Source organism: Fundulus heteroclitus, chromosome 16, assembly GCF_011125445.2.
Source record: "Fundulus heteroclitus isolate FHET01 chromosome 16, MU-UCD_Fhet_4.1, whole genome shotgun sequence".
NCBI lineage: Eukaryota > Metazoa > Chordata > Actinopteri > Cyprinodontiformes > Fundulidae > Fundulus > Fundulus heteroclitus.
Window position 1 is genome coordinate 6249243 of NC_046376.1, and position 24158 is coordinate 6273400.

General features: G+C 40.6%; 1 protein-coding gene across 1 annotated transcript in view; it reads left to right on the plus strand.

Moving 5' to 3' along the window:
• The first annotated feature begins 5780 nt into the window (after positions 1-5780).
• The window catches only part of ddx51 (DEAD (Asp-Glu-Ala-Asp) box polypeptide 51), a 38172-nt gene continuing 19794 nt past the window's right edge, over positions 5781-24158 (plus strand). The window contains exons 1-9 of the mRNA XM_036148784.1: positions 5781-6052; positions 6326-6645; positions 8573-8715; positions 8803-8953; positions 22748-22893; positions 22984-23055; positions 23128-23234; positions 23609-23717; positions 23812-23957. Of these exons, the coding sequence (XP_036004677.1) occupies positions 6030-6052; positions 6326-6645; positions 8573-8715; positions 8803-8953; positions 22748-22893; positions 22984-23055; positions 23128-23234; positions 23609-23717; positions 23812-23957 (1217 nt within the window). The 5' untranslated portion in view covers positions 5781-6029. The remainder of the gene's footprint in view (positions 6053-6325; positions 6646-8572; positions 8716-8802; positions 8954-22747; positions 22894-22983; positions 23056-23127; positions 23235-23608; positions 23718-23811; positions 23958-24158) is intronic.

Here is a 24158-nt window from a genome sequence, read left to right on the forward strand (position 1 = left end):
CGCTGCTGCTGCTTTCCATTAGTCTTGATGAAAATCCGCCTTCTTTCTTCTTCTTAAACTACAAAAAAAAAAGCGAGCAAAGCACCTTGGGAAATCTTATGGCAGGCAAGACCAGTAAGGATGGTCGCGGTGCATCCTCAGAATTCGGGGAAAAGGAGGACGCATTTGAAGGCTGCATTTTAAGCATCCTCAGAATTTTTGCCAAATGGGACAGCCTCCGCGCATCGTTGTGACGTCACCGGCCTTAAAATGCGTCCTTCGAAGGACGCAGCCGCCGAATTGAGACACAGCTACAGTGTACATTTAAGTTTGTTTAAATATTTGATTTTCTCTGTACTTAACTGTGCACTCCCACAGTTTTGATCACGCAATGGATTCGTTTGTAATCTTTTGTGACCTGCAGTTCTTCATTGAATCCATTTACAGGATGAACTCCCTAAAAGGGGATATTTACCAAAGATGTGGATTTTTATTCCAGAAAAATTTAAAAAATAATAAAAAGGATGTGTCCACCATTTTTATTCAGAGGTAAAAAAAAATTACAACGTAAATTAATATTGTATTTATTATAATATAAAATAATGTATTTGTTCTATTCTATATTTATTTAATCTATAAGTTTAACAATTTTTCAATGTAATATTTAAATAAGAATAACACATTTTTTTTGTCCCTTGGAAAGCAGTGTTTTCAATTTCAAGTTCAATCTAGAATATATTACACATTTAAGATGATTATGTTGTTATTTTATTCATTTTTTATTCTGGCAGGTACCTTACAGTCAAAGTAAAAATATTTATTTAAAATGTTAAAATAAAATATGCATTTCTGTTATTATTATTATTATTATTATTATTATTATTAGTAGTAGTAGTAGTAGTAGTAGTAGTAGTAGTAGTAGTAGTAGTTGTAGTAGTAGTATTAATAATAATAATAATAATAATATTGGCTCACCATCACAAAGGATGTTAATGACTGGGTAATGTTAAACAAATGAATTATGGCTCAAGCCTTCCTTAACCATCACTTTTAACTTTTAAGACTTTTACCATAAAGAATTTCATAGACACATAGTACTATGTCTACATATTTTATGTTATTTACTATTTTCATTTCATTTATCATATATATTTATTTACTCTTTACTACTAAGAAGTTTTAAGGTTTTAGATCTCTCTCTTACAGTTGCAGAAGGCCTGCAGAAAGCAGAGAAATATGTTGTGACTATGATAAGTGTTTTTATGAACTCTATTCAGCCATCTGGAGTGCTGCACTGTGTGAACTGCTTGGTTTTATCTGGAAGGTCACAGTTATTTTGCTTATCCCTACCCCTTAGATTCAAAATGGAACCAGGGATTCCCTTTCCTAATAAATAGAGAGGGGGCGACGGATTTGCTTCAGATCGGATTTGGACATCTGTATTAAGCATCTCCGTTCGATCTCCTTGCAAGATTATTTGAAAACCAATTTCATTGTTGTCTCTCCTTCTTGTGTTGTTAATGAATGTTTTAGGTGTTTGAACCTGACAGTATATATATCACTTATTAGTTCAGCTACATAATAAGAAATGTTTTGATCGATTTGTCTGGAGACCTGCTCATGTAGGTATAGAAGTAAATGAAGTAGACACACTACCGTTGAAAAGTTTGGGGTCACCCAAACAATTTTGTGTTTTCCATGAAAAGTCGCACTTATTCACCACCATACGTTGTGAAATTAATAGAAAATAGAGTCAGGACATTGACAAGGCTAGAAATAATGATTTGTATTTGAAATAAGATTTTTTTTACATCAAACTGCATTCGTCAAAGAATCCTCCATTTGCAGCTATTACAGCATTGCAGACCTTTTGCATTCTAGTTGTTAATTTGCTGATGTAATCTGGAGAAATTGCACCCCACGCTTCCAGAAGCAGCTCCCACAGGTGTGATTGGTTGGATGGACACTTCCTGCGTACCATACGGTCAAGCAGCTCCCACAGGTGTGATTGGTTGGATGGACACTTCCTGCGTACCATACGGTCAAGCAGCTCCCACAACAGGTCAATGGGTTTCAGATCTGTTGACTGCGCTGGCCACTCCATTACTGATAAAATACCAGCTGCCTGCTTCTCCTCTAAATAGTTCTTGTACAATTTAGAGGTGTGTTTAGGGTCATTGTCCTGTTGTAGGATGAAATTGGCTCCGATCAAGCGCTGTCCACTGGGTATGGCATGGCGTTGCAAAATGGAGTGATAGCCTTCCTTATTCAGAATCCCCTTTACCCTGTACAAATCTCCCACCTTACCAGCACCAAAGCAACCCCAGACCATCACATTACCTCCACCATGCTTAACAGGCATTCTTCCAGCATCTTTTCATTTGTTCTGCGTCTCACAAGCATTCTTCTTTGTGATCCAAACACCTCAAACTTGAATTCATTCGTCCACAACACTTCTTTCCAGTCTTCCTCTGTCCAATGTCTGTGTTCTTTTGCCCATCTTAATCTTTTTCTTTTATTGGCCAGTCTCAGATATGGCTTTTTCTTTGCCACTCTGCCCTGAAGCCCAGAATCCCGCAGTCGCCTCTTCACTGTAGATGTTGACGCTGGTGTTTTGCGGGTACTATTTAATGAAGATGGCAGTTGGGGACCTGTGAGGCGTCTGTTTCTCAAACTAGAGACTCTAATGTACTTATCTTCTTGCTCAGTTGTGCAACGTGGCCTCCCACTTCTTTTTCTACTCTGGTTAGAGCCTGTTTGTGCTGTCCTCTGAAGGGCGTAGTGCACACCGTTGTAGGAAATCTTCAATTTCTTAGCAATTTCTCGCATGGAATATCCTTCATTTCTTATAACAAGAATAGACTGTCGAGTTTCAGATGAAAGTTCTCTTTTTCTGGCCATTTTGAACGTTTAATTGACCCCACAAATGTGATGCTCCAGAAACTCAATCTGCTCAAAGGAAGGTGAGTTTTGTAGCTTCTGTAACGAGCTAAACTGTTTTCAGACATGTGAACATGATTGAACAAGGGTTTTCTAATCATCTATTAGCCTTCTGAGCCAATGAGCAAATACATTGTACCATTAGAACACTGGAATGATAGTTGCTGGAAATGGGCCTATATACACCTATGTAGATATTGCACCAAAAACCAGACATTTGCAGCTAGAATAGTCATTTACCACATTAGTAATGTATAGAGCGTATTTCTTTAAAGTTAAGACTAGTTTAAAGTTATCTTCATTGAAAAGTACAGTGCTTTTCAATGTGACCCCAAACTTTTGAACGGTAGTCCATATTATCTAAACAGGCCCTAAAATCAGATATCATTAACTTAAGTATTCCTTTAAGCAAAAGTGAGGGTAAATCTATTATTCAAAATAAAATCTGTAAGGTTTGGCAGGTACAATGGGCTAATCATGACACTAGTAGATATAAAATTCAAAAGACTGTGGAGGGTAATAGTTGTATGAATGGAAGGCGGAAAGAAGAGGTAGTCATATCTTGACTTAGAATTGGTCATACTGGACTTAATAGTTCTCTTTTCAGAACAGGGAAACATGAAACAGGGACTTGTAATTACTGTAATCAGGTGGAAACAGTGGAACATGTCTTATTAGAATAGAATTTAAAATTCTTCTTCTAACGTATAAAGCCCTTAATAATCAAGCTCCATCATATATCAGAGCTCTGATTACCCCGTATGTTCCTAACAGAGCACTTCGCTCTCAGACTGCAGGTCTGCTGGTGGTTCCTAGAGTCTCTAAAAGTAGAATGGGAGGCAGATCCTTTAGCTATCAGGCTCCTCTCCTGTGGAACCAACTCCCAGTTTTGGTCCGTGAGGCAGACACCCTGTCTACTTTTAAGATTAATCTTAAAACTTTCCTTTTTGACAAAGCTTCTAGTCAGAGTGGCTCATGTTACTCTGAGCTACCTCTATAGTAATGCTGCTATAGGCTTAGGCTGCTGGAGGACATCAGGGCCTATTTTTGTCACTTTACTGATTTCTACTATTCTCCAGTCTGCTGTTCTCCAGTTTTGCATTGCATTGAAATGACTGTTGTCATTTCAGCTTTTAACTTTTTGCTCTGTCTCTTTTTTCTTTATAGTAGGTACACCTGGTCTGACGTTCTGTTAACTGTGACATCATCCAGGGAAGACAGATCACCCGCTACTACCATCTAATGTAGAACAGATTACTGGATCAATGTGTGCTTCTGTGCTCCATGCTCAGTATGAGGGATTGCAGCAAAGCCATGTACAATGCAGACGACTCTTCCTGTTGCTCTACGGTTCCCCAGGAGTGAATGCTGCTTGTCGGGACTTTGAAGCAATCAACTGGTTCCCTTATATAGGACATTTTTGACCAATCTGTATAATATGATTGAATTTGACTTTGTAAAGTGCCTTGAGATGACATGTTTCATGAATTGGCGCTATATAAATAAAATTGAATTGAATTGAATTATTAGAATGTAATAAGTATTCAGAGGAACGTCAGCACTTAAAGTCAATACTAAATAGAGAGAAAATAGAAATCAATTCATTAGATTTTATAAAAAGACACTGAGTTATTTAATCGTATTTAAAGTATGTATGTATGTGCATATATATATATATATATACATTTTCCAAACTGCTTAATCCCTCAATCCCTTAATCCCACAGGGGTTGCTGGTGCCTATCTCCAGCATTCACTGGGCGAGAGGCGGGGTTCACCCTGGACAGGTTGCCAGTCTGTCGCAGGGCAACACATAGACAAACAGGACAAACAAACATTCACGCACACCTAAGGACAATTTGGAGAAGCCAATTAACCTAACAGTCATGTTTTTGGACTGTGGGAGGAAGCCAGAGTACCCGGAGAGAACCCACGCATGCACAGGGAGAACATGCAAACTCCATGCAGAAAGACCCAGGGGTGTACTCGAACCCAGGACCTTCTTGCTGCAAGGCAACAGCGGGTTTAGCTGGCAAAATTGCCTCGCACCGCCGTGACCGCTCATCCCACCGGCCGTCCGACGCCTCGCCTCCGCAGAGACAAGCCCCAACACCCCGCCACTGTGTTTCTGTTCTATAGTTTCTAACGTTTCACAGTTTTTTTTTAGCAATTTCTCCCGACTAGCCGACAGAAGCGTCTAACCAGTCCATCACTAAAATGTGTCCCCCGCGCAACACTGTGCATCTTAATTTCCGTTCCTTTTTCTTTCTTTCTTTTTAATGCAACTGCCCCATAGACATTATATACGTATATGACTGCCCCGACCAACCGCCGTCTGCACTCAGAACGCTCTCCTGCGCAACAGAAGCCAAAAATACATCGATCTGTCCTCCCACTTATCTCCACGCTGCACAATCCTATTTATTCTCACTAATATCCTGATCAAATGCTCCCTACGTGTTGAACACTTTTTACTTGTTTTACTTGTTTCTTCTTTTCTTGTTTCTTTCTTTTTAATGCAACTGCAACTGTTAATCTTTGTATCAATAAAAAAAAAAAAAAAAAAAATATATATATATATATATATATATATATATATATATATATATATATATATATATATATATATATATATATATATATATATATATATGTGTGTGTGTGTGTGTGTGTGTGTGTGCGTGTGTGTGTGTGTGTGTGTGTGTGTATGTAAATTTGTAAATTTGGATGTAAAATGTGCATACCATTGAGGTATGTATTATTAATTTCCCTCTGAGATCATTGTGGACCACACTCCAGTCTGGTAGGTGGCGATAAATGCACCTTAAGTTAGTTGCCGTCCGCCGATGAAAAACAAAAGAAGAAGGAGAAGTAGACGAAGAAGAAGAAGAAGCGGAGACTTGGTTGCGTCACATTCCCGCGTCTAACACGCGTTAAAAGGGTATTCTGTGTATTGTTAGAAAGGACAGAAGCTGCTTGAAAGAAGAAAAACATTTGTTGTGTTACTTTTTAGGGAACATACGCGGTCCTTATCAGTTCGAATGGGATTATTTCAGATATCCAGATCCACTGGGTTATTTTTTCTTTAAAGGCTTTGATCTACCAGTATAAATGTCACTGTTTCTTGTGAACAGGTAGGCATAACATTTTCTTCTGCAGCCTGTTTTATCACTACCCCCTCCATCAAACAGCGGGGAAAAAACGAAACAGCAAACTGTTTTAGCAAATGTGTTTTTTTTTATTTGTGAATTGATGGCTAAAGCTTAGAAAGTGACACAAAACCAATATGGATCAACAGAAGAGTGTACAATGACCGGCCTGCATTTTGTTAAGACTTTAATTAATCAACGTATAGATGGGAACCTCTATCTGTACTAGTTGGGATATAATTTTATTAATCTTTTCAGGTATCTTGGAGACGATGAGGACGGAGTTATCTCCAAGGAGTCCCATTCCCAAGCGTTGCTAAGCAAACTTCAGCAGAAGGTGAAGCAGAAGCAAAGACAGAGTTTCACAAAAGAGAGAGAATGGATTGAAGAAGAAACAGAGAAGCATGGAGTCACAGCGATATCCGAAGATGAGAGACAAAGCAATGGAAAGCATCAACTTCACAAGAGAAAATCAGAAGTCGGAGTTTTCTGTGATAGAGCCACTAACAAGTATGAGTCTGTGGGAAGAAAGAAGAGAAAGGGAGTGCCAGATATGATGCATAAGAATCAACAGTCAGGTGTGATTTATCTCTCTTCTCTATACTCACGTAGTCAGTTCATGCATGTGCCTGATATTCTTTTATTGTTATATTTCTTTGCCTTATTAATTTTGAATTTATTTAATCATTAACCCTGTTAGTGATGTGATAAATGGATCCCAGTCTACAACTAGTTATGATTCAGCAGACAAGCTGTAAATAACAACCCATTTTGGAAATTACCTTTAATTCAATTAAATTTTATTTATATAGCACCAAATCATGAAACATGTCATCTCAAGGCACTTTCCAATGTCAAATTCAATCATATTATACAGATTGGGTCAGATTATACAGATTGGTCAAAAATTTCCTATATAAGGAAACCAGTTGATTGCATCAAAGTCCTGACAAGCAGCATTCACTCCTGGGGAACCGTAGAGCCACAGGGAGAGTCGTCTGCATTGTACATGGCTTTGCTGCAATCCCTCATACTGAGCAAGCATGAAGCGACAGTGGGAAGAAAAACCACCCATTAACGGGAAGGAAAAACCTCCAGCAGAACCAGAACCAGGCTCAGTATGAACGGTCATCTGCCTCGACCGACCGGGGGTTACAGAAGACAGAACAGAGACACAACAAGAGAGACAAAAAGCACAGAAGCACACATTGATCTAGTAATCTGTTCTACATTAGATGGTAGTAGCGGGTGAGCCGTCTTCTCTGGATGATGTCACAGTTAACAGAACGCCAGACCAGGTGTACCTACTATGAAGATAAAAGAGAGAGAACAAAAAGTTAAAAGCTGAAATGACGACAACCAATGCAAATTGCAGAACAGTAGAACAAAGCAGAGTGAGAGAAATAGGCCCTGATGTCCTCAAGTAGCCTAAGCGTATAGCAGCATAACTATAGAGATAGCTCAGGGTAACATGAGCCACTCTAACTATAAGATTAGTCTTAAAAGTAGACGGGGTGTCTGCCTCACGGACCAAAACTGGGAGTTGGTTCCACAGGAGAGGAGCCTGATAGCTAAAGGATCTGCCTCCCATTCTACTTTTAGAGACTCTAGGAACCACCAGCAGACCTGCAGTCTGAGAGCGAAGTGCTCTGTTAGGAACATACGGGCAATCTTTAGCACAAGATGGGCAATATAGGCTAAAAATTACCACATTATTTTTTTGTCTTTGAATTTTCATGATAAAGTTTAAAAATAAATATTCAGATTGTAGCAGTGCATCTGTTTTAACACAGATAAATCATATGAGAATAAACAATACTAATGACTAATGTGTTCATTTTCAAAATCTGTTACAAATTGAACACACAGTTCCTTTAATAATAATAATACATTTTATTTAAAAGGCGCCTTTCTGGATGCTCAAGGTCACCGAATTTAAGGCAAGGTTTAAGTATTGTGGGACATTATGGATTACATGTAGAAGGGTAAAACAAAAGCAATAGATTTATGTACAAACCCCTTTTCCTGTGCTTAAGAGTTTAAACATGTTTTAGTGCAAGCATGTCAAGTTTACACCACTGGTGGCATCATCTTGGAAAAAATAACTAAATAATGGTGGTCCCAAAGATTGCATGATAGACCTCGTGTTGTCTATCTTACTGAATTTCAAAACATACCTGTGTCATTTTTACAGTCTCCCCCCTCCCCTCCCCCCCAGTAAAAACCTTAGAATGTTGCTTTCTGTCAGATGTTTGAGTCTTTACCCATGGTGTAAGGCACCTAGAACATCTCTAAACATTTCTGCCTCTTCATCTCATATATGGATGGAAATGGTGCCTGCCTGCAGTGAAGCTAGTGGGGGTGGGGGGTAGTTATAACATTTATAGATCAATAAGATGCACACAAAAGCTAATTTAATGTTTTGTTGCATATTTCATGAACCAATGACCAGACAGACTTACTACACTGTAATCTGTTATTTCTGTTTTCTTCTTTCCGCCATAGATACGTCAGTGAAGGATGTTTGTTCTGAGAGCTCATCATATGAAACTGAGGGGGAACAGGAATTGGAAGACAGAAAAAAGGACTCATCTGCCCTGAGAGGATTTCCTGTTCTTGGTGGTTTTGAAAGCAGATCTGCCCATAAGGTGTGATCATATAGGGAAGGGACCACATAACACCACTAAAATCAGGATTCCCTCCATCTATTTCACATTGTTGTTTTTTTCTCACAGATGAAGAGGGTCCTACCGCAGTGGCTTGCCGAGCCAGATGTGATTCACAGAGATATTAAATGCAACCTGGTCCCCATTTCTTCTACTTCTGGGGTTTCTGCTCAGCTCCTTCAGAAACTGGAGACTAATGGAATTCAGCATTTTTTTCCAGGTATATTGACTAATAATGAATCAGTATCATGCCTCTGCTTAATAACTTCAGCGGTACTTCAGCCCTGTGCGTGAAGTATACAGTCAAAAGAATACCCTCCAAATGTATTTTCCTAAGCTGGTTTCTGGCTCCTGTATGGCCCATTATAAGCCTGATGAATCATAGTAGAGGAAATAACTGGCACCGATAGAAAAAGTGCCTCTATAAGAATCCTGTGCTGCTGTTCGAGTTCATAAAGGTAAAATGGTATCCCGGACATCAAAGATGTTACAGACGTACCCTCTTTTTCTTACATTTCTTGTTTTTATTAATACATATCTCACTCAGTCCTGCTTTACGAAAGCAATTGAGTGGGAAATTAAATAGTTTATTGTGTGGGGTTGACAATGTTCTCTTTCATTGTCAATGAATGCTGCATTGTTACGTGTGCGAACTCAGACAGAAAAAGAACATATGTCTGCTTCTCTTCTTACTATAGCTGCCAGTAAAAATGTTCAGGTAATTTACCCAGATTGTAACCTTGGCAAGGAAACTTCAGATTTATTCCTCTGGACCTTAACTGCACCTTAACTTAAGTATAACTTAAATCTTTTATTCCACTTTTTAGTTTTAAGCATTTGGCAGTTGTTTTAATTGTCTGAGTAAATACAGTGATAACATTGAGACAACTTAATTCAACATACTACCAATTAGGGGTGGGCGATATATCGAATATACTCGATGTATCTCGGGTTTTCTTTGCCGTGATATTGAAAATGGCTTTAACGCGACCATCGCGTGCAAATTTTCACGGTAAGATCGAGCCGCTGTATTTAATTCACTGTGAGTTTAGTTTCTCCCACATTCTGTGAACGCATCATTCGTTCCGCCTCCAAGCCAGAAAGCATAGACATACGGAGACGCTTCGTTGGGCGCAGGTTCGCACGTCAACGTCACCTCCATATTGTATGTGGCAGAAAAAAGTTAAGTTCTGTTGTAGTGAACGTGGATCAGAGAAGATGCCTCATTCCTGTGCTGCATGGAAATGTATTCGGGCTGATTCACTACTTGTATCTGCCTTCTATAAACTAAGGCTGCACCATGTTGCAAAACTGGACACAATAAAGCTGCAGAGTGGCAACACTAGGAAAAAGCTGTGCAAGACCATTCTTTTTCAAGGTTTTTAGCTTGCATACAGTACAGACTATTTATACATAGATGTGGATATATAGATTTTCAAATATGAGAAAAAAAGACCTAGGACAATAAAGTAAAAAAAACAAACACAAAAAAACATAAAAGTGGTAATGTTATGAGAAAAACATCATATTATGAGAATTAAGAGGGAACATTTCCAGAATAGTCAGTTTGCAGAATTATTTCACTCCTGGAGTAATAGGGTCAGGTTAGATTATTTTAATTATTTTTATTCTTTACGAGTATAAAGTCAGGAGAATGAAGCTAAAGGGATACGAAAATAAACTTGTAATATTACAAAAATAAAAATATTCCAAATACAAAGTATATTCTGAGGTTAAAGTCCCTCTGATACTGTTTAAGTGACTGAGTAACTGCAGATTTGCCACATTTAAGATGGCGGACGCTCTGACGCATCGCAGCATAGGCAGAACCCGCCCAATGACGCGTCTACGTAAATGATGTCTATGGCCAGAAAGCGCAAACACGCACACACAACAACATACCCGTGCGATTACTTACGTTGATGAGACGCAGAGAACCATGGCAACAGTGGCCGTTTCAGGCAGTGGTTTGGATTTCAGAAGAAGGATGTCGAACAAAATGCAGTAATTTACAAAACATGCCTTAACACCATTGTCACAAAAGGTAGCAGTAGCGCAAATTTGTTCCACCTAAAAAGTCATCCAGTGCAACTCTTGTAAACTCCGCCTGTCGACACCCCCCAAACACAGAAGGAAACTTCAATTAAACCAGCCGTAAAACTGTTGAAACTGGCGTCTTCTTTTGCTAAATCCCATATGACAGAAAAAAACGTTTATTTAAAATTAAAATTTCAATGCTTTTGTTGACGGTGTCACTTCCTCGTTGTGTTTTGCATTAGACAATGTAGCCCCCTTGAAAAAGAAGGTGATTATTCACAGGAAGCTGGCTCCCTGGTTTGATTTAGAGCTGCGTTCTTTGAAGCCAGACTTCATTTTCTTTATCTACTTTCACCATGACTGACTGTTGGGTTTCTTAGGTTTGAAATACTCATCAACTTCTTGTCACCCTGGTGAAACAGCTCAATTTTTGTTTATCTGAGAATCAAATGTTTCTCCATAAGCCATTTGGCTTGTCCCTATGGGCCAAAATAATCTGATCATTCAATCAAATCAGTTTGCACCAATTTACAACACATACTATCTCAAGGCACTTTACAGAGTGAAGATCCTGATCTAAAGATGTTTAACCTTCTTCAAAAAGCGTCCAAAGTACCAATTATGAATAAGAAGTTCCTGGCAGCTATGTTGTTGTTAGGACAAACACAATTGGACCACAACAGTCAATGACCCACCACACCTTCCTATAGGCCCGTTTCCACTACACTTTTTTAACCGAGCCGAGACCAGTCCGAGCTCAGTAACCGAGATAACTCTTGTGTGTAAATGGTCAGCAGACATAACCGGACCGCGCTAACTGCAGACCAGTTCCTGAGCAGGTCTCGGACTGGTTTTTTTTAATCCCGGTTATCTGATAACGAAGAGCGCATGAGCTGACCGCGTCATCCCCTTACAGTCAGCTGACTGTCCGCGGGTTTTCCGGCGTGTCTGGCTGCACGTCCCGATTCACACTCCATTCAGACAAATTTCAGACATTCATAAAAATACTAGCTTCCTTACCGTGCCACACGGTTTCCAGTGATGATTCTGCTCAGCAGTGTGATGAACCTCAGTGTCTGTCGTTGTTTCCTGCGTCTCTAAATCCTTATTAGACGTTTGTCTTATCCACGTCCCAAAAGCCGACTCTGTCTAACCATATCATCCTGAAAGTTACGGGCGCCGCCATTTTGATTTGCTCGGTCACGCCTTCAACCCCAGAGAGCAGCAGTACCGCAGATCATCACTAGGAGGCGAGGAGCAACCAAGGAACCGGGATAGTGTGGTGTGTAAACGGTCGTCTCGGCTTGGTTAACTGATCCAAGCTCAGACTGGTCTCGACTCGGCTAAAAAAGTGTAGTGTAAACGGGCCTAATGAGTCATGTGGGTTGTTCTTCAAGTTTCTTCCTTTTTGTGTGGATTAGTAAAAATTCACTATTCAAAATTCTTGGTACTGCATTCAGATGAATGCGATTTGAACTGCAAAGGTTCAGTTTTTGCAACTCTAGCGTCTGCTCCTTTGGAGATGCTGGACACGCATCAGATGCTTTAAAATCTCTTTGATACAACTCTGCCCAGTTTTTTTTTTTTTTGGAACTTTTTATTTTTCAAGAATTTTCACAACAAAAGAACATTCCCTGAGCCAAGAGCAATAAGATCAATAACAGAAATACTGATGCCACATATACAATATTTAAAATTAAATGCAACACAATAAACCGGATCACCAGAGACTTTGAATTCACGTAAGAATACAGATGACGGAGCAGATTGCAATTCACTAGAATCCCTGCAGCCCAAAATCATACACCCAAATATAATTTCACCATATGCCATCTTTGATTGAACTTGTCTACTTTGAGTTGTAAACATGCGGTCATTTTTTCCATCCTATACACTTGGTTTACCCTATTCTTCCACTCTGCTATAGATGGTGACATAACTTGTTTTCAGTTAGCCGTAATAATTTTTTTAGCTACTAATAGTAAAATGTGCAAAATATACTTTTGGTCTACGTCAAAATAAACTGGTATTATACTTACTAAATAAAACAAAGCATTTGAAGGTATTTCTCTGTTTATAATTGTCTCTATTTCATTCCTAATCCCCTTACAATACTCACTGATAGCAGGACAGTCCCAAAGAATGTGCGTATGGTCACCAATCTTCCCACACTGTCTCCAACATAGGGCTGCTGAAGGGTTTTTGACAAATCTAGAAATTACAAACAGGGTGCGAAAAAATCTTATTACAATTTTCCAACTGAATTCTTTCCACATTTGGCTGTTAAGTCCTTTGTGACTGCCCTTGCACAATTTGTCCCATTGTTCATCCTCTATTGTAGAATTGGATTCTAATTCCCATTCTTCTTTTACATTATAGGTATTTTGATGATTATTAGATGAGAGAATTTTATACAAATGTGAAACTTGCTTCTTGGTTGGAAAGTTTTTTTCTGCAATGGTAATAAAATATTGTTCTATATCATTTGGATTTCTATTAAGTCTATCACTTTCCTTGTGACTAATAATGTAATGCCTAATTTGCAGGTATCTATATAAATGACTTACCTTTGCAGGTCAGAGAGGCCCCTTCTCTGTCCACTTTTAAAGCTCGTCTTAAAACCCATCTATTTAACTTGGCTTTCAACACCAGCGAGATCTAGTTTAAAGTGTATGTCTTTGTTTTTAAACTACTTTTAATTATAATTATTTTTATTTTGTTGTGTTTTTGGATTGTACAGCACTTTGTATCAACTGGGGTTGTTTTAAAGTGCTTTATAAATAAAGCTGGTATGGTATGGTAAATTAGGGCTGTCAATCGATTAAAAAAATTAATGTAATTAATTACATACTCTGTAATTAATTAATCTAAATTAATCACATATAATTTTTGCTGTGAAAGTATTTTAAATATTTAAATTCAAATGATTCAATGAAAAAACTCAAACTCTTATTCACATTTCATGCCTTCAGACGTTTTAACATGTGTCGTTGTGGCATATGTGGCACACAGCAACGTAGGGGACGCACTGAAAATAAATGAACACTCCCCTCAATATCAACTCTTTACAACAGTAGAGTGACATCCGCGCTACTTCAGGGTTACGCCGGTAGGCAAAAGCAGGACTGTTCTCGCCAAACACTGTGACAAAACGGGTGAATTAGAGCGTGCTTTTAGTTAATTTTCGAAATGTAAACAATGCCCATGACTTGTTGTGCTCCCGGTTGCACACAGAGGCATTCCCAATCGTTGGATGTACGTTTCTTTCGTTTACTGAAGAATGAAGAAAGAAATGTATGTTTTCAATTAAAAAGGACCCAGGCAGACAATCCCAATCGACTTTGGGAGCCATCATACCCCGACAGAATTTACAGTCTACACTTCATCTCCGGTAAATACAACTTAATTTTGCACTAGTCATTGTTCTGCTTAAATAATTAAAGCCGCAAGCAGCATCGATCGGCCCTGCAGCGCCGCTCTGGCCTATTGGACACCGCGGGGGTTCGCGCACCGCCGGCCGCCAGCCACCGCAGAAGCTGTCATGTGTTTTACATGCTACTTTTACTGAAACATCACGGACAGTCATTAGAGCAAATTCATAAACAATTGTTTTCAACAGCAGACAAACTGAACTAAACAGATGCCAATGTCAAACTGAACTCACGTCAACAGGAGATGTCAACTGAAATAATGATAAAAAAGATTACCTGAATTTGACGGACGTCAACATATTCCATATTCCAATCTACTTTTTAGGCTAATTATACACAATTTAGACCTAGTGCTATTTTAACAAACAAGCATTTTTTTAGTTGTTATCTCTTATCTGATGTATTTCTGATGTTTGGCACTTTGTTTTACCTCATGTTAAAGTGCTCTTTAAATAATGATGACATTCATGATGATTATGATCAGAATAAACTTTTGCATCACCTCCCAGAAGCTGGAAAGAAAAGAGACAAAAACATTTTTCACGCCTCACTTAGTAACTCTAATATTTTAGTCTAAATACTTTAGCCTAAATATTTTAGGCTAAAATATTACACTTTTTTTTTTTTTCTTCAATCCCACGGTGATGTTTAGTAACTTCGGCCAAAGGCTGCAGCATTTTGATTTAATTCATCTGAATGCAGTATTTGCAAGCCATACTCAGATTGAATGGGAAAAAAAATGTCTGATTGGCTGAAACAGCTGAGCGAGCGCACAGCTGGTGTTGAGCGTGGAATGAGCAGGTGCTGCGAGCAAAGTAGCGCGCGAGCAGAGATGGAACTCACCGCGAGGACAGCGGGTTGAGAAGAGTTTTTCAGACCGTGCCAGACCGGTTTTGAGCGTTGAGTTGTCTCACTGCGCGCTTGGATTGGTTCCTGCGCGCTCAAACAGAAGGCACGAATATCACTACATAGTTTCACAGAGTTGAGCGGCAGCGCTGTCCTCTTCTCTGTCTTCATGCGCCTCCCCTGTGACTCTTTGGCGCCCCCCAGGGGAGGCGCGCCTCACCTATTGAAAACCGCTGCTCTATACGACATTGATTAATCTGCGTTATTTCTTTTAATCCGTTTTTTTTTTTTTTTTTTTTTTTTATTAATCGAAATCAACGCGTTATTTTGACGGCCCTAATATAAATCATTTGCGGGGAGACCGAACTGTTCCTGAAGTTGTGCAAAGGACTTTAAGTCGGCCCTATCGAATAATTGGTTTAGTATTTTAAGACCTTTAGCTGCCCATCTCTTAAAGCCTTGGTCACATGTGGAAGGTGGAAAGTCTATATTGCCCACAATTGGCATAGCCATGGAGACTGACCCTGTATCTCTAAGCATCTTTTTAACTTCTGTCCATATTTATAAAGTGTGTCTGGTCCATTCATTTCCTATTTTCAATCTATTAACACCTCTGATGTCTAGGAAGGGAAGAGTAGATAATTGTATACCTTTAGTTTCACCCTTTTCTATTTGAAGCCATTTTGCTTCCTCATCCCCTCCAATCCAAGTCACAATAGCTGATAACTGCGCTGCCCAATAATAACATTTTAAATTGGGTAAAGCTAAACCACCCCTATTTTTGGGTAGATGAAGTGTTTTAAGTTTAATTCTTGCTCTTTTTTGTTGCCAAATAAATTTAGATATTTATTTGTTGCAACTGGGACTCTTACTGGCAGAGATTGAAACAGGAACAGAAGATGAGGAAGCAAGTTTATTCTGACAGTTTCCACTCTGCCATATAGGGATAAAGGTAGGACCTCCCATCGGGACAAGTTCAATTCAATTCAATTTTATTTACATAGCGCCAAATCATGAAACATGTCATCTCAAGGCACTTTACAAAGTCAAGTTCAATCATATTATACAGATTGGGTCAGATTATACAGATTGGTCAAAAATGTCCTATATAAGGAAACCAGTTGATTGCATCAAAGTCCCGACAAGCAGCATTCACTCCTGGGGAACCGTAGAGCCACAGGAAGAGTCATCTGCATTGTACATGGCTTTGCTGCAATCCCTCATACTGAGCAAGCATGAAGCGACAGTGGGAAGAAAAACCACCCATTAACGGGAAGGAAAAACCTCCGGCAGAACCGGGCTCAGTATGAACGGTCATCTGCCTCGACCGACTGGGGTTACAGAAGACAGAACAGAGACACAACAAGAGAGACAAAAAAGCACAGAAGCACACATTGATCTAGTAATCTGTTCTACATTAGATGGTAGTAGCGGGTGATCTGTCTTCTCTGGATGATGTCACAGTTAACAGAACGCCAGACCAGGTGTACCTACTATGAAGAGAAAAGAGAGAGAACAGAAAGTTAAAGCAGAAATGACAACACATAGTGCATAATTGAAGAACAGTAGAACTCAATAGAGTGAGAAAATTAGATCCTGATATACTCCAGTAGCCTAAGCCTATAGCAGTAAAACTATAAAGGTAGCTGAGAGTAACATGAGCCACTCTAACTATAAGCTTTGTCAAAAAGGAAAGTTTTAAGATTATTCTTAAAAATAGATAGGGTGTCTGCCTCACGGACCAAAACTGGGAGTTGGTTCCACAGGAGAGGAGCCTGATAGCTAAAGGATCTGCCTCCCATTCTACTTTTAGAGACTCTAGGAACCACCAGCAGACCTGCAGTCTGAGAGCGAAGTGCTCTGTTAAGAACATACGGGGTAATCAGAGCTCTGATATATGATGGAGCTTGATTATTAAGGGCTTTATACGTTAGAAGGAGAATTTTAAATTCTTTTCTTGATTTAACAGGAAGCCAATGAAGGGAAGCTAAAATTGGAGAAATATGATCCCTCTTGTTGATTTTCATCAGAACTCTTGCTGCAGCATTTTGAATCAGCTGAAGACTTTGAACTGCATTTTGTGGACTTCCTGATAGTAAAGAATTACAATAGTCCAGCCTTGAAGTAACAAATGCATGGACCAGTTTTTCAGCATCACTCCTGGACAGAATGTTTCTAATTTTGGCGATATTCCTGAGGTGAAAAGAGGAAACTCTGGAAACCTGTTTAATATGGGATTTAAATGACATGTCTTGGTCGAAAATAACACCAAGATGTTTTTACTTTATTACCAGGGGCCAGGTTAATGCCACCCAGATTAAGTGATTGGTTAAGAAGTTTATTTTTTGAGGACTCTGGCCCAAAGATTAAAACTTCGGTCTTGTCAGAATTTAGATGCAGGAAATTTAAAGTCATCCAGCTTTTGAGTCAATTTTAATTTTAATTTTCTTTATCAATTTGTTATAATTTGCATCCAACATTTGTGAGGGTTTGGGTGTGAGAATTATCCCTAAGTACCTAAATCCTTGTTCTGACCAATGAAAGATCTCACTAAATTGGCTTGGTCGTTGTCCAGATGTCATTATTGCTTCTGACTTACTTTGGTTAATTTCGTATCCAGATATATCGCCATATTACTTTAAGCAATGCATGAGCTTGGGGACTGATGTAAGAGGGTCCTTTTTATAAAGAATAAAAATCATCTGCGAAAAGGGCAAGTTTATGAGTTGCCCCTTCCCCATCCCTGATTCCTTGTATGTCTTCGTCCTGACGTAGGGCTGGACGATGTAGAAAAAAGCTTATCGATTAAAAAAATGCATATTGATCGATATCGATAATTATTGAAAATATTTAAAACCATATTTTATGTGCAGCTCTGCCTGGACATTTTATGATATTGCTAAATGATTTAATTTTGATGAAGAACACAAACACAGAATTCCAATTAAATCTTTATTTAACCAACTTTTTTAACCATAACAGAAATTTTTTAAAGAAAAATAACTTAAGAGACCTGAGTTATGTTATTAAATAATGACAAAGAATAAACTAAAGTGACCAGTGAAATTACCAAAATAAATTTACCAAATAAATAAATAAATAAAATAGCCTATTTAGGTGGGAATAGTACACTAGTTACTTCTCAGGTTTCATAATAGAGAGGCTGACGCAGGGCAGAAGTCCGAGGTTGTGGCGTGGGAGAACACAGATTGCAGCTCATTTTGCACTGATTCCCTGCACTCGTTGCACAATTTAGGGAGCGCTGTTAGAGAAAAACTTGCGTCCCGGAACTTTATATCGCGGATCAAGAATGGCGAGTAATTGTTTTAAGCCAGGATTTTCAGCTGCAGAAGCATATCCCTCACTATGAAGCACGTTACTGCATGCGTGATATCCTTACGCCGCTTGGACGCTTTGTCATTGTATCACAAAGAAGGTAGCCCAGTTTAGCTGCTATACCTGCTTTGTTTTGGAAGAACTTCCAGAAGATTCCTAAGAAGACGCGTAGCAGCGCGAGCTGTGTCAGCCCTGCAGCAGCGCGGGGCTGACACAGCTCGCGCTGCTGCTGTTGTGAGCGGCTTACGTGATGAAACAAGTTGGTTGCGTTACCAGACTTTGTTTTTACTGGTTCCTTGCAAGTTTTACAAATCACTGTGGTTTATTTCTGTCAGACTGGCGAACTAGTAAAACCCCGTTTTGGGACCATTTCCTCCGCCACTCCTTGCTGCGACATATTCACGGGCTTTGTGTTGTGGTTTGAGAGGGCGGCGCTTTGTGACGGCATGCCTGGGTCTGCGATTACGATTGGTCGAGAGGAAGTAGTGACTGTAGCATCAACTAATATGAATGAAAGGCAGGAAGGAAGGAAAACTCTCTATCGAACTTTTATCGACCCTATTTTTTCGTATCGCGATCAATATATTGTATCAATATATTGTTATTGAATTATCGTGCTGCCCTATCCTGATGTATGGCCTCTGCCAGAGGTTCAATACTCAGGGCGAACAAAATCAGGGAAAACGAATCTCCCTGACGCATCCCCCGCTCCACGTTAAAAAATTCTGAACAACATCCATTAACTCTAACCTTGGATTTGGAATTTTTATAAAATAACGTAACCCAACTTACGAATGTTTCGCCAAAGCCCATCTCAATTAGTGTATGTTTAAGAAATTGCCAATCAACACGATCAAACACTTTTTCTGCGTCTAAACTGAGAAGCATGGATGGTTGGGGATCTTTTGTCATCAATGATTGTAAGTTTAGGGCTCTTCTTACATTATTAGATCGACCCAGGATCGACCCAGGATAAACCCAGTTTGATCTGGATTAATGAGTTTTTTTATATACTTTTGAATTCAAGTGGATAGAGCCAGTGGCGTAGAGCCACAGGGAGAGTTGTCTGCATTGTACATTGCAGCAAAGCCACGTACAATGCAGACGACTCTCCCTGTGGCTCTACGCTTCCTCAGGAGTGAATGCTGCTTGTCGGGACTTTGATGCTTATATAGTGAAATCCTCAGTCTCAAAAACGCTCAGTAATCTTCCAACTCAACCAACATCTTCACACCTCTCAGTTGCTTGAAACTTTTCAATCTGGATTCTGCACACAGCACAGAAACTGCCCTGCTCAAAGTCACCAATGACTTCGTCGCTGACTCTGGTTCCATCTCCATCCTTCTTCTGCTTGAACTGTCCGTCGATTTCGGTACAATAAACCACCTTCTCCACTGTCGTCAGTCCATCGGCATCTCCGGTACAACACTCCTTTGGTTCAACTGTTACCTCTCCGACAGTTACCATTTTGTTTCCATTAACAACGTTAAGTCCCATACATCCCTCGTCGCTTATGGTGTTACCCAAGGTTCGGTGTTGGGCCCCCTCCTCTTCATTATCTATATGTTGATAATTGGACAGATAATTCACCATCATTGACTCCATCATGAGGGCAGTTCCCCTGGATTGGCAGACTGGGGTGGTGGTCCCCCTATTTAAAAAGGAGGACCGGAGGGTATGTTCCAACTACAGAGGAATCACACTCTTAAGCCTTCCTGGTAAGGTCTATTCTGGGGTTCTGGAAAGGAGGGTCCGTCTGATAGTCTAATCTCGGATTCAGGAAGAGCAGTGTGGTTTTCGTTCTGGGCGTGGCACACTGGATCAGCTCTACACCCTCAGCAGGATCCTGGAGGGGGCATGGGAGTTTGCCCAACCAGTCTACATGTGCTTTGTGGATCTGGAGAGGGCATTTGACCGCGTCCCTCAAGGGATCCTGTGGGGGGTACCGAGTATGGAGTACTTGGCTCTTTAATAAGGGCTGTCAGGTCTCTGTATGACGGGTGTCAGAGTCTGTTCCGCATTGCCGGTAGTAAGTCGGACTCGTTTCCGGTGAGAGTTGGACTCCGCCAAGGTTGCCGTTTGTCACCGATTCTGTTCATAACTTATGGACAGAATTTCTAGGTGCAGCCAAGGTGTTGAGGGGATCCTTTTTGGTGGCCTTAGGATTGCGTCTCTGCTATTCGCGGATGACGTGGTCCTATTGGCTTCATCAGGGCGTGATCTACAGCTCTCACTAGAGCGGTTCGCAGCCGAGTGTGAAGCGGCCGGGATGAGAATCAGTGCCTCCAAATCCGAGACCATGATCTTGAACTGGAAAAGGGTAGAGTGCCTCCACCGGGTTGGGGAGGATGTGCTGCCCCTAGTGGAGGAGTTCAAGTATCTTGGGGTCTTGTTCACGAATGAGGAAAAGATGGAGCGGGAGATCGACAGGCGGATTGGTGCGGCGTCTGCTGTGAAGCGGGAGCTGTACCGATCCGTTGTGGTGAAGAGAGAGCTGAACCAAAGGGTGAAGCTCTCGATTTACCGGTCGATCTATGTTCCTACCCTCATCTATGGTCACGAGCTTTGGGTCGTGACCGAAAGAACGAGATCCTGGATACAAGCGGCCGAAATGAGTTTTCTCCGTAGTGTGTCTGGGCTCTCCCTTAGAGATAGGGTGAGGAGCTCAGTCATCTGGGGAGGACTCAGAGTAGAGCCGCTGCTCCTCCACGTCGAGAGGAGCCGCTGCTCTACTCTGCTCAGCAGCTGAGGTGGCTTGGGCATCTGGTTAGGATGCCTCCTGGACGCCTCCCTGGTGAGGTGTTCCGGGCACGTCCCACCGGGAGGAGGCCCAGGGGAAGACCCAGGACACGCTGGAGGGACTATGTCTCTCGGTTGGCCTGGGAACGCCTTGGGATTCCCCTGGAGGAGCTGGCCCAAGTGTCTGGGGAGAGGGACATCTGGGCCTCCCTACTGAAGCTACTACCCCCGCGACCCGACCCCGGATAAGCGGAAGACGATGGACGGACTTCAATTTCACTGTTATGCTAATGACACTCAACTTTACATATCAACAAAATCAAACACCCCAGTCATTCTCTATACCATCAACCACTGCATTTCAGACATTAAAACCTGGATGGACAATAATTTTCTAAAGCTCAATAGCAACAAAACAGAACTCCTCATCACTGGTCCAAAATCCCTCCTCCCTTCTGTTTGAAACTTTAGCATCACTATTGATGGTCATAATGTTCCCCTCTTCTTCCGTTTGTAACCTTGGCACCATCCTGGATTCCACCGTCATTTCAAACACATATCAGCCATATCAACCAAAACATCTTTCTTCCACCTCCGCAATATCGCCCGCCTCCGTTCATAACTCTCCAAGTCTGCAGCTGAAAGCCTCATACATGCCTTTATCACCTCCAGAATTGACTACTGCAATAGCCTCCTCTATGGTCTTCCCTTCAGTCATCTCCAAAAATTACAATACATCCAGAATTCTGATGCCCGCCTACTTACCCGTACCCGGTCCAGAGATCACATCACCCATGTCCTCCAACAGCTTCACTGGCTCCATGTCCAATGTCCAGTACAAGCTTCTTCTCCTCACCTACAGGTCTCTATTTCTATTGCAATCTCATTATATTGACGTAAGCTGTATGCAATGAAATTTTTCATATATTTCTGTTTTTTTGGAAAGCGTCTTTGAGTGTCCAAAAAAACACTATATAAGTTTGAATCATCATCATCATCATCATCGTCATCATTGGGGGTTTTGTGAATGAAATTGAAAGGGGTTTTCAGACATTTCAAATGCATTTGTGGGATGGATGTAAATGCTATAATTGCACTGGATCTACAGTTATGGTTATCCTTTATGCGCTGAAAAAAACAGGGAAACCTTTTAAAGTTAAGTAAGGAATAGTTCTATGAAAACAGACCCTGCTTTAAAGAGCTAAGAGCAACTGAGTGAGGGATAATCTTGTGCTACTGACAAAGTTCTTATTAGAATGATTTTCTGGAAAATCTAGGCTTAATGCGGGGTTACAATGGGGGATTCCCTACTGTCAGCTGCCTCAAATTCTATTGAGGAGGTAACTCTGTGGTCAGGAGCTTGAATCCTTGACTGTTAATCCTTTTAGTTGTCTTCTGACCAAAGATGACTCAGTGCAAGTATCAATCAGCCTCAAACATCTTCTGCCATAATGTGCTGTGTGACTGCTGCTGGATCAGATGTTTCATTTCTGGCCTCAGCTGCTCAGACACAAACTTTTCTCCTTTTCCTCCTCTTCATTTCACTACAAGCAGTTTGATATTTACACACTCCGCAGTTTCAAAAAGCACACATTAGTAAAAAAGCATATATATTCCATTCCCAGTTCAGGCAGAGGTGATTCCCGCCATCTTGGAGGGTGTACAACATGGACCTCTCATTGGTAGAGGAGGTTACAGACCCAGAGATATCTGTGTATCTGCACCAACAGGCAGTGGCAAGACTCTTTCCTTTGTCATACCTGTCATCCAGGTGAGTAGCCAACATTTCTCCTGTAACTATTTGAGCAAGCTCTGCTGGCCCTGGTACAGTATTTCCAAAGACACATTTGTTTCCTGGCAGGTGCTAATGGAGCGGGTGGTGTGTGAAATCAGGGCTCTAGCTGTGCTTCCCACGAAAGAGCTTGCCCAGCAGGTTAGACCTTTCTAACCATTTGTACAAACATTTTAATCCTGATAGTTCTCTATCAATAATGTTCTTTTGTAGGTGTACAAAGTGTTTACATCATACGCTGAAGGAACCCCTGTGAAAGTGGTCATGCTGGTAGGTCAGAGATCGTTTGCTGCAGAGTGTGCTTCACTTTCAGAGCAAAGGTAAGGACCTAAAGACCTGGCTTCAGAAAGAGGAATTTAAAACAATACTGTCACATTATATATAAGTTTTTTTCTGTAACTAAAATAAGGAAAATTGGTGCACGCAACTCCAGTGTGACAAGAATGGGAGAGTAGATTGGTGCACGTTTCTAAAGAATCAAAAAATTTGGATAACCAGCACTCCATGGCTTTTCTAAGATTTAACATGGACTAAAATGGATATGTGTCAGCTACATGCCGCCGTCATCTTTTTCTGTAGCCAAAGCTGTGATTGTTATCATTTATATATAAGATGATCGTTAAAAATAAAGTTTAATGCATGCCAGACTGGAAAGTCCTAAACTGACAATCTGCTGTAATGTCTTATGTTTCAGAGGGAATGTAAGGTGTAGTGCAGCAGACATAGTTGTGGCTACTCCAGGTCGACTGGTTGATCACATTAACAAAAACTCAAGCTTATGTCTGGAACACCTTAGATTTCTTGTAAGTTCCTTAAACCATTATTACTGATTTGTACGAGCACCACTCATCTTATTTGATGTTATGTTGTATGTTTGTTTTCCTATCTGTGTCTCAGATAATTGATGAAGCTGACAGGATGATCGACAGCATGCACCAGTCATGGCTCAGCCAGGTAGTGAAGGCAGTGTACTGTTCGAAGGCTGGGCCTGAATCCAGAACCCTCTTCAGAAGAACAGACCCTGCATGCATCACAGCATCCAGGTGGGTCAGAGGGGTGTTAACAATATCAATCCAGTGTTTCCCGCAGGAATTTGCTTAGGCGAGGCGGTAAGTTTGGCGGGGGAGGTGGGGGGGTGGACGACACGCTTTCCGTGGACCAACTCGCGGAGCGGGGGGTATCCATGTGTTTTTTCCCTGCCATTCACGCACGTGCGAAAGCAACAACAACAAACCGCGTGTTAA